This window comes from Camelina sativa, chromosome 10, assembly GCF_000633955.1.
Source record: "Camelina sativa cultivar DH55 chromosome 10, Cs, whole genome shotgun sequence".
Classification (NCBI taxonomy): Eukaryota; Viridiplantae; Streptophyta; class Magnoliopsida; order Brassicales; family Brassicaceae; genus Camelina; species Camelina sativa.
In genome coordinates this window covers 10,974,656-10,992,029 of record NC_025694.1, presented here as the reverse complement: position 1 = coordinate 10,992,029, position 17,374 = coordinate 10,974,656, and the positions used below count along the sequence as shown (strand labels likewise).

At 35.4% G+C, this 17,374-nt stretch overlaps 3 protein-coding genes and 1 pseudogene across 4 annotated transcripts in view; 1 reads left to right on the top strand and 3 right to left on the bottom strand.

Moving 5' to 3' along the window:
• Positions 1-504, bottom strand: part of LOC104718420 (vacuolar protein sorting-associated protein 25) — a gene marked incomplete in the record, with an annotated part of 2,224 nt that extends 1,720 nt beyond the window's left edge. The window contains 3 exon segments of the mRNA XM_019230867.1: positions 1-74; positions 186-262; positions 399-504. Of these exon segments, the coding sequence (XP_019086412.1) occupies positions 1-57 (57 nt within the window).
• Positions 686-1,906, bottom strand: LOC104720248 (26S proteasome non-ATPase regulatory subunit 13 homolog B-like). The gene is made up of 5 exons (XM_010438186.1): positions 1,871-1,906; positions 1,714-1,817; positions 1,305-1,493; positions 1,121-1,220; positions 686-1,008 (listed from the first exon to the last, which is right to left on the bottom strand). The coding sequence occupies exons 1-5, from the start codon at positions 1,904-1,906 to the stop codon at positions 823-825; spliced, it is 615 nt and encodes a 204-aa protein (XP_010436488.1). The 3' UTR covers positions 686-822.
• On the bottom strand, positions 2,160-4,988 carry LOC104718419 (annotated as a pseudogene).
• Positions 12,570-17,374, top strand: part of LOC104718418 (DNA (cytosine-5)-methyltransferase CMT2-like) — a 7,628-nt gene continuing 2,823 nt past the window's right edge. Inside the window, exons 1-14 of one of the 2 annotated variants that reach the window (XM_019231345.1) lie at positions 12,570-13,010; positions 13,212-13,246; positions 13,407-14,442; positions 14,689-14,723; positions 14,835-14,934; positions 15,120-15,224; positions 15,307-15,426; positions 15,570-15,660; positions 15,850-16,034; positions 16,144-16,209; positions 16,289-16,540; positions 16,709-16,767; positions 16,843-16,909; positions 17,020-17,349. In XM_019231345.1, coding sequence (XP_019086890.1) covers positions 12,660-13,010; positions 13,212-13,246; positions 13,407-14,442; positions 14,689-14,723; positions 14,835-14,934; positions 15,120-15,224; positions 15,307-15,426; positions 15,570-15,660; positions 15,850-16,034; positions 16,144-16,209; positions 16,289-16,540; positions 16,709-16,767; positions 16,843-16,909; positions 17,020-17,349 — 2,832 coding nt within the window. In that variant the 5' untranslated portion in view covers positions 12,570-12,659. Of the gene's footprint in view, positions 13,059-13,211; positions 13,247-13,406; positions 14,443-14,688; positions 14,724-14,834; positions 14,935-15,119; positions 15,225-15,306; positions 15,427-15,569; positions 15,661-15,849; positions 16,035-16,143; positions 16,210-16,288; positions 16,541-16,708; positions 16,768-16,842; positions 16,910-17,019; positions 17,350-17,374 lie in introns of both variants that reach the window. The other variant, XM_019231344.1, reaches the window with a different exon arrangement.

Below are 17,374 nucleotides of genomic sequence, written 5' to 3'. Positions count from 1 at the left end.
GAAGTATGGAGGATAATTGAAGAATTGAGGAAGCTTGAAATCAGCCAGTTTCTGCATCTTTGGACCTCTCGAATCTATTCACAAAGCAGTAGCAACCATACTTAGAATAGAAACGCTTTGTAAACAAAACAAAGCCCAGAAACAAATGTGCTATTCGAATTAACGTAAAGAGCTACAAAGCTTACTCGCAAAACCAATTCAAGTTGTGAACTTGAAGTATTATCTAGCAATCGAATCACCAGAAACCCCAAAACTAGAAAATCTAAAACCCAAAAACAACAATCACAAATTTATTGAATTTCAGAAGAAACCAGATCTGGGTTATGTCAATTCAACGACAAATATCTAAAAATATATATTCCCCCAGAAGACAGAACATTAGAGAGCGAGCAGCTTACGAGGCAGACAGATGGGGTAACTGAAAGTTTGAGTCTTTGAGACTTCGGTGTTCTGTCTCAAGATCGGAATTTTGATTGAAACGATGATGATAATTTGGGGTTAATATGTTTTGACTATTTTAGCCTTAGGACCGTTCAACACTTTTAATAAGTTGACAATTTGGATTCATTCCACTAATTGAGATTATGTCAAATAGGCTTAAGCCTAAAAGGAATCAATAAAAGGTGAAACTCAACTTAATTGGATCACCCTGAAATGGACGAATAGAGAGGATACAATTTATGTCTGTTGAGGACAAGGTTTAAAAAGTAACTGTAGCTCCTAAAAACACTTAAAATAGAACTTGCATTTAATCCCCTCAGAGAATGTTACAATTTGTAGCTTAAACAGACAACGAAGAAGAAAAAGAGGAAACAAGGGTTTTTAAGCTGCAACAAGATCAGGTGTCTCGGCCTCCACAGATAACAATGTAGTGTGAACCTTATCGACCCAACTGTCTAACTGATCCCTCAATGACTTGATCTGCGGAATCCCTAACACCCTTGGTTGCGCCCATGAGACATAAACTGTTCCATCCACTTGATCTAATATTCCCTCTATCAAGTGCACCTGCAATCACTCATTCTCCTCAGTTTATATAATGATCTGATACAAATTCACCACATAATGGGACAGAGAGGGAGAGAGAGAGAGAGAGAGAGGGGAAAGGAAAGGTACTCACGGATAAGCTCTTCATGAGAAGGTGCTCAACATCTTCGATTGAAAGTTTAGTACGCTCAGCAATAACACTCAAAGGTATGGTCCTATCTTCAGCAGGTCGGCTGTTGCATATGGTTGGTTAATTACTATTTTTCTTCCATCAATATATGTGTAATAAGATGCTTCCTTAAGAGACAATAAATTACCTGAAAATGATCTCAATAAGGCAGAGAATGTTGATCTTCTCTAATAGTTTCTTCTCATTCTCAACTAGTGCTGGTTGAGCGCTCAAGGATGCGTTGTGCACACGACAGAGTTCTTGATACTGAACTAAATCACCGTGGTTGAATGCTTGTAGAATGTGGTAAAGCCATTCCACATTTGTTCCAAGTAGACTNTAAATCCACAGTCGGATACGAATCCCTTAGATCTCTATAAACCCCAAGTATACCATGACGACTCCTACCAACTTTCTCGAGATCTATGAACCCTAATTATCCAGAAAAATTTACTAAAGAAATAAAATTTAAAATCGATTGAAGAAAGTAAATGACCTGAAAAACAGAAAGANCTTTTATCTGTAATGCTCAACGAACAAATTTGTAGTACACTAACATGGAGGGTGAAGGCAAACTTACAACTGGATGCGCTAACAGTTCCCCAAAGTTATAAATATTATCTCCAAGTAGAGCTGAAAGCGACAAATCAAAAGCCAAATCCTGAAAGACCCAAAAGTATTTTATATTAGCACTACAATATCATTGGTGAATACAAAGCAAGTTCCAGAAATAAAGCAATTTCCTTCCATAGCTAGCTAACACTTATCCGAGATTGCTAAAAGGCTATTTGGTATAGGAAAGACCACATATATTAAACATTCCAACAAGATTTAGAATATTCAGAAGGACATACCANGAAAAGCTTCGATCTTGTATCAGTTTTGGGTGTAAGAGAGAAGTTCCGGAAAAACCCAGCCTTTTAGTAAACTATATTTCTTGAGCTGAAAGACAAGTATTGGGCAATAAATGCAAAACCAAAGATTATAAGGACCTTTTTGTAAATAAAATATAATGACAATTTACAATTTAGGGCTCAGAACAAATTCTTGTTTCCAGGTTGGGAGTTACAATGCTTTTTTTATTCAATCAAGAATCAAAGAACACACAAAAAAAAGTGTCTGTGCTTCGTTTCTTTTGAGGGCTACAAAAGCAATGAATAACTGAATTGAAGGTTACATTCGTGGATCTCTGACAAACACTATATCTTCAATTCATCATAGTCTTGAAGAGATAGTGCTTGTCAGAATTCTCTTTAGTTCCTTTCTCAATATCTTCCCAGTTGGGGATTTTGGTATAGAGCTAACCATCACCACTTTCCTCACCTTCCTATACGGCGCAACCTAGCAACCAAAAAACGTATTCATCGGTTCATCAGATTCACCCATCTTTATTAATGATGGGAAAAGCCTTTTTTAGATTAGTGGGAACCTGACCTGAGCAGCTACATAGCTTATTACATCTTGTTCTGAAAGTCCTGCTTCTTGTCTCTGGACAACGAATGCTACGGGAATCTCTCCGCATTCTTCATTTGGTGCACTGAAATGCAAAGTCTTTTGTTAGAATACAAATCACATATTTGAATACTTTTTTAGTAGTCACATTGTCCAAAACCGGATTTGCAGTATCTTTCACTTATTACACGATTTTATTAACGCTTCAGGGGCTCAAACTTACGCTGTTACTGCAGCGTCGAGAATCAAAGGATGTGAAACAAGAACAGCCTCCAAATCTGCTGGTGCGATCTGCAAAACACAATTTCAAAGATTAAACATGTCCTATTTTACAGTTGGCTGAAAACGAAAGAATGTAGATGGTGCTGGGTTTGGTAAAACTGTTTCTTACCTGAAACCCTTTGTACTTTATAATCTCCTTTATCCGGTCAACAATAAACAAGTAACCATCTTCATCAAAATAAGCAANACATAGCAACACAAAAGGCCCTTAAACCTCGTAAAGCAAGTTTTTGGGTACCTCTGCGCTATAAATTCAAAAGCTTTTGTCACAGAAGTGCGATAATTCACCAATACAAAGCTTTTCAATGAATCTANGCTTTTGGGTCATTCAAGTATCCTGATAGACAAAATGAATGGTGAAAGCAAATTTAAAACTGTTTGATGAAAACATGTAACACACAAGCAAGAACAAGATAATAAGCCTAATCTATCAACACAATCACCAAAATAAGCCAGAGGAAAGTTGGAAGATCCAAACTATATTTACATTTATGAGGATGCAAGAGTTTCCCAGTGATTTGTATCTTTGACACAATACTTATTTATGAACTGAAAAGGAAAATCTCAACTATTTTGGCAAGGTAGTACAATAGGAAGAATCTATCTACCTTTCATGACACCGGGACCTTGTATCCAGAGCTCTCCACGGTTTCCTGGTGGAAGGAAAGAACCAGAGCTCCAATCGACTACCTTGGCTTGCATATTAGGAGCAAGTAGTCCCACAGAAGAATACCTACTAAGCTTTTCCGAGTTGAAGCCACGTGTTCCAACTGCGGTTGATTCAGTCATTCCATACCCCTGGAACAAAACGTGATCCCATACATATACTCTTTCAGCCAAATGTTAACAAAACACTAGTGCGACTCAAAAGTCATAGCCTCATAAATTCAGAATTATTCATTCCTTTTAAGCAAAGTTCAAAATCTAGATTCTACTTCTTACTAAGAGATTAAAACTCTAGTTAACTAAAAAAACTGCTAATTAAAAGACACTTGCAACAATAAATTCAGAGACCTGAATCAAATCTACGCGAGGAAGAGTCCCAAGGAAATCTTCAATGAATTTCATACTTAAAGGGGCTGCTCCGGAAGAAACTTGCTTCAAGCTTTTAAACACTTCCCCAGAAACCCCTTTCGCCTTCTTTGTCAATGCCATCAACATAGGTGGAACAACAGGAAAATGAGTGATCCTATACCTTTCGATGACATTAATAACATCATTAACACTGAACCTCCTCATAACAACAATGGTTGATCCCAGAGACAACAACCCCATCACAAAGAGTGATAACCCGTAGATATGGCACAATGGCAAAGCTGCTAGGTAAACATTACTCGAGCCAGGACATTCGTATTGAGAAGCTTCAAACCTCACAAAAAGCTCCATTGATGCTATCAGATTCCTATGAGTCAACAAAACCCCTTTAGTAGCTCCAGTAGTCCCAGAGGAATACATAATCGCAGCTACATCGTCTTGCTTAAGCAACGGTTTGGGAACAAATCCGAAACTTCCTTTAGTAATCGCGTAAAACTCAGGATTCTCGATTCTAATCAAATCAAAATCGTAGCTTTCAGGTACCCTAATCACCATCACCCCCAAAGACTTCAACTTTTCAGCGTTTTCAGTAGAAGTAAACGCTAAACCAACATTACACTCACTCACTTGCTTCTTAATCTCTCCCAAACTACTCGAAGGATTCATGGTAGTAACAACGGCACCAAGCGAAACCAAAGAGAGAAAAATCATAGGGAAGTAGACTGAATTAGGCAACACGAGGGATACAACGTCACCTTGACGAACACCCAAATCGTGATAAATCCCAGCCGCCATGGATTGAACCATAACCCGAAGCTCAATGTGAGATATCGAAAACCCGGTTAAGGAATCGACGAGTGCCGCATCTCCGTGGTGAATGTGTGAGAAAAGGGCTGAGACGGCGTCAAGATTCGGGTCGACGGGGAGGTGGACGGAGGGGAATTTGCTGGTGTAGATTCCTGTTTTGGGAGAGAACCAAAAGGGAGGGTTTTGGTGTGATGATGTTTGGGTTTTAGTCGACGCCATCGGAGAGAGAGAGTAGGAGCAGTGATGTTGTTAATGAAGCGACATGTTATTAGCAAGTTATTAAATATATCTAGTAACTTGCTAATAACATGATAAACGAGTTCATACTAAGTCAACCAAATCAAGACGTCGACATGATAATCAAAGTTAATCATATTATTGCGGTAAAGTCTTACCTTATCGCAGATAACATTGAACCGGCTGATGAGACCAAAGCAAATAGAATGGTTTATTCACAGGAATTCTTGAACAATATTAAGGTTTCGAGATTGCCTCATCATAATGTGGTATTCAAGGTAGGTGCTCCGATAATGTTGCTTCGGAACCGAGATCCAAAGAAAGGTTTGTGTAATGGTAAAAAGCTTTAGAGTACACAATTAGTTAAAGACGTGATTGAAGCAGAGATTATAAATGACCGCATTGACGAGAAGATAGTTTTGATACCGAGAATATTTCTTATCCCGCCTCAGACTAAAATTTAGTCCATTTTAGAATGAGACGACAACAGTTTCCAACGAATCTTGCCTTTACAATGCCATAAACAAGAGTCAAGAGCAAACACTATATTCTTACCGAGACCGGTGTTTTCACATGAGCAACTATATGTTGCATTTTTTTTAGTGGACTTGATGGATAATTTGAAAATTCTCATCAATTACCATTAAGGGAAGCCTAGCTAAAAAGACAACGCGTAAGGTAATTTACAAGACAGTTTACCAAAACATTTAAATCTGATAGTTGGTTTTTTTATTAAGTTAAATTTATTTGGTTTTCTTTAAAATATATTCCGAGAATTGTCATGGATACCATGATTTTAAGTTTTTGGGTCAAAAATACCACAAAGTCCAACAATTTCCATTTCTAACATTTCCCATTAATTTAAGAAATGGTCTATATAATTCAGGAAAGGGTCTATATAATTTAGGATGACTTTCCTGACATGATCTATGTTTTTTTTTTATCGTAGGTTATGGGTGATTCTTTCCCTACATATTTAAGACTCCTTGAGCTTAATTTCAATATAGGAGAGGAGCCTAGATCAGATATGAAGATAAACCAATTTCCAAATTAAGAGTGCATCAAAGTAGTGCAAAACATCCTCTTGGTCGCAGAATATGAGAGGATGAAGAATTTTTTTGTAGGGCCTGTTAGAGGTTGATTCTTTGTTTTAAGATGGTAGATTTAATCAGTTACAATGAGTTATTGGAATATCATATGGTATATGTTTTCACATTAAGATTTAAATGTTGAAAATACTTGGAAAGAGGTGTGTTTTGTGAAATAATTTGGTAGTTTTCTACAGATTCGGGAAAGACTTAATAGTATTTAGGAAGGGTGTTGTGAAATTCAGGATGGTAAAAAAACAAAAGGGGTGGGATTACACACACCTAGAATACTCAAACCCGTGCCATCATTTCATTTAAGAGTTTGAGAATAACGAGTAAGCCAAAGCATATAATTTGAATATTGGTTAACAACTTCTAAATATATATATAGAAATGTATTCTGAGTTCAGGAGAGATTGAATAGTATTTATGAAGGATTTTGTGAAATTCATGATGGCAATCCTAAAAAAAATTGGTGTAGGATTACACGCACACAGAAGACTCGAACCCGTGACATCAATTCATTTATGAGTGTGAGAGTGACCAGTAAGACAAAGTCTATTATTCGGTTAGTATCCTGAATTCGGGAAAGACTTAACAGTATTTAGGAAGGGTTTTGTGAAATTCAGGATGGTCATCCTAAAAAATGAGTAGGATTACACGCACCGAAAAGACTCATGACATTATTTCAATTATGAGTGTGAAAGTAACCAGTAAGTCAAAGCATATTATTGGTATTGGTTGACAACTTTAATATAAAACTTAAGCAATTATCTTGAAATTCAGGATGACCTTGGTTAACATCATGAGTTATCTTGAAATTCAGGATGACTTTATAAAGCTTAAACAATTCCATGTGCACCAAAATTACCAAGTTTATCTTGAAACTGAATAACCAGCTGAGTTATATCAGCTTCCACAATATCACAAACAACTTTGAGCACAAATTTAGGAAGGACATTATAATGTTTAGAAAAACATAAAATCAAATCATTACCACTGATTAAAATGGAGAAATATATGATACATTAAGGCAAAATATAGATTACGAGATTAAAAACTTCAAATTATGAAGGATTACATAATATTTAGGAAGATGTTCTTGATATTTAGGAAAGTCTTCCTAACTTTGTTTTTTAAACCTGAGAACTTATGGTTATCGTGTATATAAGTGATCATCTTCGTCTGTTGTATCTACCAACAACGTTCCCTTGAATTTTGCTCTTATGGCAAGAGACTTATGCAAGAAATCTCGTAATGCTTAGATTCTTAAAGGTACCATCAACATCAATCATTCTTCTCATCATTGGATGTAATGCTTAGCTTCTTCCCATCATGTGCACTTCTCCACCAGATCCACCTACAATTCTGTAAATTATCCATGTCAAGCTGCTAAATATAAAGCACGAATCATGAAAATTCAGAGCTAGAATGAACTTAAAACAACATTAAAAGTCATAAATTGGAGGATGAGGTAGAACATAAAATACAAGTCCAACAAGAACAAGCTTCCATTTTTTGGCAAAAGAGATGCTTATAATGTTTCTTATGAGTAAATTTGTCTCTGTAGCTCCACATAGACACATAAAAATCAAGACAAATACGATTAAATAGGTAATCTCAAATCGGATCAAACAATTTGATTCACCTAAATCGATATGAATACACCAACCTTTGTGAATCCAATACCCATCGAATCATGAAAAATCGCCTAATTCCTCTCTGATTGAGGAGTTATGGTTTCATAATCTCCCAATTTCAAACCCAATGATTCGCTAGCTTCAAGAGAGAGAAGAAAAAAAAATATAAAAAGCAAATAACATTTCTGTTGAGATACGATTAGAATTGAGATTGAATCGATTCAATTAACAAAGCAATCGTGATGTCAGAGGAAGATAGATGAAGACGATGCTAGAGAATGACACTGTCAAAGGAAGACGGAGATGACGATGCTAGAGGAAGACGGGGACGACGTCGTAGCTAGACGGAGCTGCCAGATCTCGATGAAAACAATGTCGTTCTCCAACGACGGAGATGAAATGATCGATAAACCTAAGAGCTTCGTTCAATGTGTTTATGCTATAAGAATTGAATTGTCTTTCTAATTAGTAACTAATGGTATTAAAGGAAAAATAAGGAATGTGTGGTATATTAGAAAGAAAAACTAATTTAATGACATTTTAGGGTATTTTTCAATATATTATTTAAGATACAATATTTTGTTATTTAAACTACAATTCATAAATGGGATTGATATACTAATTTATATTATTTGAAAGAACGCTTATATTTATTAAATTATTTAATTTGAAAAAAATTGTATCATTAAATTATTAATTTATAAAACTATTAACATTCCGCGCATAAGATCAAAGATATAAACTATATATATATAGTTTGTTTTTTTGTCAACCAAAAAATAATTTAAAAATAAATCTCTGGGTTGGAAATCCAAGTGGGAGGGTAAGTGTTTTACAAAAATAGTGACAGAAACAAAAGATCGCAAAAACCGAGCAAGGCAGTATGGATTGTCTTCATATATTTTATAGGCATAATTGAACGTGACTGGTTGGCTATATCCACGTATAAAAACTGCAAAAATCGAACACCAAATCCCAGAAACTAAAAACCCAAAACCAATTGAAAACTGCAAACCATTCATGACACTAATTATCAAATCATCGTTTATGCTTACAACCGTACCAAAAAAAAAAAGAAAGAGAGAAAAAGAAAATCGTAGGATTTGGTATGAAGATTATCACTAGTGCATGCGAGGTATCACGACCTTGAAGCAATAACTTACCGCTGTCCATAATTTCCATTGGTGAGAGGTTAGTTCGACAAAGCAGAGAATAAACTCTCAACATGATATACAGAACCTACAGGTCTGGTAGGTGTAAAGAGAAGCTCGTAGGATTTGGTATGGAGGTCATGTATCACCAGTGCGTGGGAGGTATCACGACCTTGAAGCAATAACTTACCGGTGTCCATAATTGCTATCGGTGAGAGGGCGAACATGGGTACCCCAAACCAAGAAAAAGTTTGGGTGAGATCTATGGAGCAAATTTGGTTTCAAGTTTTGCCTGAAGAATAGAAGGACCATATGACTTGAGTGGGCCATTTTTTCTCAGATACGCACAAGTGATTATTGAGGATGCACATGGTGAGCTGACGAGGGTCACATGGATGGGTAAAGGGAGTTTTACAGATGACTTGGAAAGTTTCGGTGTGAAGATCGAAACATAGTACCTTGGGTTCTTCTTCACAGTTGGTGAACCAATAAAGTGACCCATCTATATACACCGGTTTATGATAAGCGTTGACCTCATAAGGAGAAGCAGGGACAACGTACCTCCAAGCATTGGTGGTAAAATCGAAAAGCTCACACGTGGTAGCAGCATTGTCTAGGCCAAATATGGATGAATTATATAACCAAACCGGCTTGTACGTGCCGGTTACTTATGTCTCTACCGAGTCCAAGCTTAGCACTTGTGAAGTTGACCTTTTTTCTATCGAACAAAGGGATGTGGAGCTGTTGATAGCTGCTAAGAGGAAAACTCTGATACCATCCAGTTGCGGGACTCACCACGTAACTTGGATTGTGGATACTGTAGAGGCATAGCATACCGTCGCAACTGCCATAGCAGAACAAGGGGCCCAAATATGGGAAACTTACCGTCCAAGCTATTGATGACCCGAACTTAAATGATTGATAATCTAATAGTTTCAGAGTATTTTCTCCATTGACACACATGAAAAGGACATCGACACCTCGTGATTGCTGTCGTTCCTTGAATTGTCGAGAATCGATTGTCGATTTCCACTCCTTGGATACAGACCTGATACAAGGAGAACCTGGCTGGGAAGTCTCTCTACCACATCGTGGGGTAGCAATTCCACACACGGACGATGTTTTTTCCTCAACATCTGTATCGTCCTCCAATTGATTAGAGGAAAATTTCAACACTTTCTCTTTCTAACGTTCAATTGAAAGAAAAAAACTATAGTACCCTTCTCAGCCTGAGTTCAATGATTTTATTGAATTCAATTGAATTGATTTGGGACTTTGTCAATGAATGAAGCTGGATATTCTCCTCAGGCAATGGTCGTATTAAATCTTTCTTCCTCAGAAAATCGATTTCTTTCTCACGGTGTCGGCGGCTGCTTTCACACAGGCGGAGGAGACGAGAGACAGATCTGGAATTCAGACCAAAACTAGGTTCACTAATTTTTTTTCTTTCACAATAGTGCTACTTATACATAAGGCAATCGGACAAAACCTATTGTATCAGGCCAATATTTTACAAACCCATTAAAGTAAACATACCCACTAAAACTTTTAGATTGAAAGCCCAAGAGCCAAATAATAAAACCTTGTTTGTATATATATATCAGTATATATTATACATATACATCTAGGACCTAGTGGGATGATCTAACCAAATAATAATAAAAACTTCTTCTACTATATAAAATTAATAAAAATGATTTGTTATCTCTTTATGTGAGTTAATTAGAATTAACTACACGTGAGTTAGTTAGAAATAAATTTTTAATTTGTTTTGTTTTTTATAAAAAGAATACCAAGTGATCCAATGCAATTTTTAACTTACACATGATTTGGTTTTTTGTTGATATAAACTCATACAAAAACATTCAAAATTTATATTATTTTGTAAGTGACAAACTAAATTAGTTTATTTATAACATCATATGAACTTCAATTTAAATTTTTTTTAAAATCTCAAGGAAAACTTCTATCTTTTTGGTTTTTTTTTTTTAATTTCTCTCATCAGTTTAAATTCTAGTGCTATATTTCATACTAATAATATCATCTTTAGTGGATTTAATTAGATGGTATATTTTGATAATTATATTTTTTTTTTTATATTTTACTCCATTTAAATTTGAGTGCTAGAAGAGAATAGAGAATTGTGTTCAAAAAAAAAATAAAAAAAAAGAAGAGAATAAAGAATTAGACATGAATCTTTTCAACCTCATGATCTTGTGGAGATGAATATATTAAAAATTGATTATTTATGATAATCTAAATAGACAATGGAAATAAACCTTTTAAAATATTAAAAACAATATATATATATATATATTTATACATTGTTTTTAGAATGATATTTGATTTGATTTTTTAACCTTTTAAAACTCCAAAAATATAATTTAGAATTAAGCTTTTACAATGATATTTGATTTGATTTTTTAAACAACAACAACAATGGGAGTTACATATTATGTGGTTTAATACAATTAAGTGGAGAAATATAGTTAATTCATAATTTATATAATTTCAGTTTTATATTAAAATGTGAGTTAAGTGTCATGATTAATGTTTTTTATTTGTGATTTGAAATAAATAATTTTCTTAATTGCATTGTCAAGTGGACCATTAAGGAGAGAGTGAAGCCTTACTTTTACGTGTGAAAAAACCACAAACTTAAAAAACATGTAATCTTGACATTTAACTCACATTTGACTGAAATCATATAAATTATGCATTGAATATATTTCTCCACTTAATTGTACTAAAATAAATAATAAATTAGTATTGTAACTCCCATTTTTGTATATGTAAATTTTCATCACTTCTCTTCCTATAAATACTAATTATCTTATTATCTTAGTCTCTCATTCTTTCATTCTCTCATCCTCTTCCACTATATCTCAAAAAAAAAAAATTGTGCTTTTTTTTTGTTATTGTTGTTGTATGTGTTAAAAAATTCAATTCAGATATCATTCTAAAAGCTTAATTCTAAATTTTAATTTTAGAGTTGGTATGATATGTATATCTTACATTATTTTTTATGTTTTAAAAGATTGATCTCAATTGTCTATTTTATATTAGCATCTTATAAGTCATTATTTTTCATACTCTTCTACAATATTCACCACACAATAAAATCATGAAGTTGAAAAGATCCAATATTTTATAGATTGAATCATTTATATTTGTTTTTAAAAATTCAACTTATGGTATATCCGGAAATAAAACTATTTTTAATTATAATAAAATAATATGATAATTTATTTGTTTAACAAAATAGATTCATATATAAAAATGAGAGGTGAAATATAATGATAATTAAAAAATTAATATGTTAGGTTAGATATCAAATGATTTTATTTGATGAATAATTATATAAAGAAAATTAATATAGTAAGTTAGATGATATCAAATAATTTTTTAGAATATTTTTTTTAAGATTTTTGGAAACAATAAATTCAGTTTTTTTTGGTAATGACAATAAATCCAGACTATACAAATAATATAAAAATTAATCTATGACATATTTGTAACAAATTTATTAAAATTATATAATTGTGTATTTTCGTTTTATTATATAGGGGATAGTAGGGATGCTCTTTTTCCTAAAAATATCACTAAAAAAATATTTTAAAACTATAATATTATAAAGAAGATCATGCGTGGCACGTGACAGTTGGTTTCAGTAAAAAAAGCAAAAAGAAGTCAAAAAGGTAGAAAGAGTCAGCCAGTCACACACACACTCACTTGATGATATCTTCCCCCTTTTCAGTTTCATCCTCATTGGCTAATTTTGGATCCGTTTCTTCTTCATTCATCTTCTCCGATGTTATCGCCGGCGAAATGTGAGTCAGAAGAAGCTCAAGCTCAATTGGATCTCAATTCTTCTTCTAGATCCGAACCGGAGTGCCTCGCTCTCGTCCTCTGGGTACCCAATTCCGAAGAAGGAGCTGCTCAGTCGTCTAGTAGAGAAGAAGCCACGAAGTTCGGAGAGATGAGTTTGAGAGGATCCTCGAAGCTTAATTGTGACTCGCCGAAAGAGAATGGAGAAGGAGAAGGTTGGGTTTCGCAGCGGAAGTCTTCCCGTGGTAAGCCGCAGCGGCTGCTTATGCTGACGAACGGCTGTCAGCTTCGGAGGTCGCCGAGATTTACGGCGACGAGTGGAAATTTCAACAATGTATGCTCGATTCCGGTGATCGGAAATAGTAATCGTGCTCTTGAGAAGGTTAGTCGCCAGTTTTTGTTTGTTTCTTGTTTATAGTCGCGCAATTGCAATGCAGCTTAGTTGGAGAGTAGAGAGTTTAATCTTCGTTTTCATTTCATTTGACTGATACGAAAGAAGAACTAAAATCATCGTTCTTTTTATGGATTGATGCAGAAGGAAAGCTCAGATTCTGAGGGATTAACATTCAAGTAAGTGATAGCTTCAGAGCATTTGTTATATATGAATTAGTTTTGAATTGGTTATCTTCAGATGAACATCAGTAATCTCTAAATCAACTTTGCTTGGGAAATTATCCTTGAAATGATGATTTTAGTTCTTAGATATTGTTATCTTGTGAAATTGATGCAGAGGCATAGCTCGAATTGGCAAGAGCCTGGAGTTGGAAATCATTTCCGAGTGTCAATATAAGAACAATGTTGCTGAAGGTAGATCAAGATTGAGAGATCCAGCCAAGAGGAAAGTTGGCAGTGATGCATCATCTTCATGCATCAAGAGTTCTAACCAGAGTCTCGGCTGCAACAAACGAATGAGGAGATCTCCAAGATTCATGAAGGGAAAGGAGAAAGTGGGAGAAGAAATTCTAGGCAAGTCTAGGGAAAAAGGGAAGTCTCTGGCATCTGGGAGCTCAGTCAAAAGATGTTCAAGGCCATCTGGAGTTGTAGAAAATGGCCACACAGAAACTGTGAATACAATAAAAGATTTTGGCCTCGCATTATGTGCTGCGGAACAGGTGAGAGGAACTGAGAAGCTGGTGCAAATTAGTGAGAATGATAACTGTTGTGAGGCTATAAAGAAATGTGAAGGTGATGGCGTTGTTTCATCCAAGCATGAGCTATTAGTTTCTCCTTCGGGTTGCAGCAAGACAAATGTAAATGGTTGTAGGGACAGAACGTTAGGAAAACCCAGATCTTCTGACCTAAATGCGGATGATATTCACACTAGGTCTTTGAAAATTAGCAAAAATGGTACTAGTAATGGATTAACTATGACGACCGGTTTAGTGGAGCAAGAAACAGTGGCGTTACTTCAGGGTAAAACTAGTGCTTGTGGTGCTGCTGATAAGGGAATAACTAGGGAGATGCATGTAAATTCGACTATGATCTATCTCTCTGACAGCAATGAACAGTCTTCTGTTGAATATTTGTATATGAGAAGTTCAAATGGGGATATTTTGACAAGTAGATCTACCCTCTCCTCTGGGGGAAATGAGGAAATCATTTCATTGGATCTGAATAATCCAACAAAATCAACCAAGAGAAAGGGTGAACGGGTAACCCGGACTGCTGTCCAAGACCATGACAAACGCAGTATCTGTTTTTTCATTGGAGAGCCAATTTCTTGCGAGGAAGCTCAAGAAAGATGGCGCTGGAGATATGATCTCAAGGTAGTTGATTAATTGCTTTGCACTTGACTGCTTTAGCTTAAAATATTGTTTCCGGAAGTTGCAAAGTTAAATTTCAGCGATAGAGATTGCATAGTCTAATGGTGTGTGTACATAAAAAATCTGTGTCTTTTTCATTCCCATAAGATAGTATATGTTTGTAATCCATCATAACAAGGACCTTATATCTTTCTTTTCACTCCCTAAATATCCGTTTCATTTCTGATTATAAATTTTATTGATTTTCAGGAACGCAAATCTAAAAATACAGGCCAACAATCAAAGTAAGTACTGGATGTTTTATCAACTCACTGTTTTTTTCTATAATATTCTCTTCCTTCATATATCTTCGTTCTATTACTATACATTCATTATCCTGAGCGATTCTTTTGAAGAAATGACGAAAACAAGATTGTTGCAAATGTGGAATGCCATTATTCGCAAGCAAAAGTCGACGGGCACACCTTTAGCCTTGGAGACTTTGCCTGTATAAAGGTAAAACGTGCTTTATTATGAATACGGTATTCTTTACCTCAGTACCGTGGGGTGCTTTTCAGTTTTCACTATTTCATTGGATCAAACCACTTTTTCATTCAAGAGCCTTGAATTTTCTAGGATGTTATGTCTTTGTGAAAATAAATTACATAGCTAATTACATGTCAATCTCCAATATGGTACAGGGTGAAGAAGAAGAGAACTATATTGGCAAGATAGTAGAGTTTTTTAAGACAACAGATGGAGAAAGCTACTTTCGAGTTCAGTGGTTTTACAGAGCAACAGATACAGTGTGTATACAAGTTTTTCTCTCTTGGTTGTTTAATTCTTTGCGTTCCAACAACTAGTTTCTCATTTGTCTAATGTTTGTAGGTAATGAAACAGCAGGCTACTAATCATGACAAAAGGCGTCTCTTCTATTCTACCGTAATGAATGACAATCCAGTAGATTGTCTTGTTTCTAGAGTTACTGTTTTACAAGTTTCACCTAGGGTATGCTGAGTCAAGCTCACTCTCTCTCTCTCTCTCTCTCTCTCTCTCTCTCTCTTTTTTGTTTTTCTTTTTACGCTTACAGTTTTAACAGATTTGATCAGTTTGTTACAATCTGCATTTGAATTTTTTTCATGACTTTGCAGGCAGGATTGAAGCCCAATTTTATAAAATCTGACTACTATTTTGATATGGAGTATTGCGTGGAGTATTCAACATTTCGAACCTTGAGAAATCGTAAGTGCTTGTCTATTGTGTACATATCAGCTTATGAGTTGTCGAATGGAAACGGTTATAGCTGTTTCTCTTTATTTCTTTATGCAAAACACATGCCACATTTTTTTACCAGTTCTACATTCCTATCTTTATATAAGAAGGCACAGAAGCTTGAACATTCCTATCTTTTTTTTTTCTCTCTGGTCTCAGCTAAATCGTCCGAAAACAAGCATGAGTGTTGCGCCGATGGGGTACCTACAAAATCCACTGAATCTATTTTGAAAAATAATTTTTTTAGCGGAAAGCTTCCCGTGCTTGATCTTTACAGTGGTTGTGGTGGAATGTCAACTGGGTTAAGTCTTGGAGCCAAAATATCTGGTGTTAATGTCGTGACGGTACTTGCTTTAAGTAATTAATCTTTTTCTCTTTTAACTTAGGCTGGAAAGCTATTTTTGCACTCTGTTTCATTTAATATCTGGATTCCTTATTTTTTTGCTCTTCCAGAAATGGGCTGTTGACCAGAATATGGCTGCCTGTGAGAGCTTGAAATTGAACCATCCAAATACAAAGGTCAGAATACTTTCGGAGACAATTGCTAGATCATTTTGGAGACTTATACCAAATCTGATGATGCAGTCGTTGTTTGCAGGTTAGAAATGATGCTGCTGGAGACTTCCTCCTACTCTTGAAGGAGTGGGATAGATTATGCAAGCGCTATGTGTTTAATAATAATGATAAGAGAACTGATACATTAAGATCCGTAAATTCAACAAAAAAAACCAGTGAAAGTAGCTCATCTACTGACGATGATTCAGACTCTGACGAGTACGAAGTGGAAAAGCTGGTTGATATATGCTATGGTGATCCTAACAAGACAGGAAAAATTGGCCTGAGGTTTAAGGTATGCCCTATGTTGCACTTATGTTGTTGATCAAACCTTACTTCTTAGGGGTTTAAAAATGTTCTTTTCACCTTTTAGAACTTCCAAGACGGATATTCTGCAATTCTTTGCTAGCTTATGACGTTTCAGTTTTGTGAAGATGAATTATACCCATGAAACTTTCATTAGGTGCACTGGAAAGGATACAGCAGCAACGAAGATACATGGGAACTAGCTGAGGAATTGAGGTATATGCTCTAAAACAATGTCAAAAAGGGTTCTGTTGTTATCTGAATCTAACTAATATTGTTTTGAAATTTTAGCAATTGTCAAGATGCCATTTGGGAGTTTGTAACTAGTGGATTTAAGTCCAAGATCTTGCCACTTCCTGTAAGAACTTGCTTCTGAATTATATCTTTGATCTTTGAAATTTGTATGATTGTACCATCAACATCTATTTGCACTGAAAAATCAGAAATCTTGTAAATGATTGTAAACAGGGTGGTGTTGGTGTGATATGTGGGGGCCCTCCATGCCAAGGAATTAGTGGCTATAACCGCTACAGGAATGTTGATTCTCCGTTGAATGATGAAAGGAATCAGCAAATTATAGTTTTCATGGACATTGTGGAGTATCTGAAACCCTCATATGTGTTGATGGAAAACGTTGTTGATATTCTGCGTTTGGACCAAGGTTCTCTTGGGCGATACGCTTTGAGCCGTCTTGTGAACTTGAGATACCAAGCAAGGTTGGGTATCATGACAGCTGGTTGCTATGGTCTTTCCCAATTTCGATCCAGAGTTTTCATGTGGGGAGCTGTTCCTAACAAGGTGAATTTATAGGCCTGTTAACTTC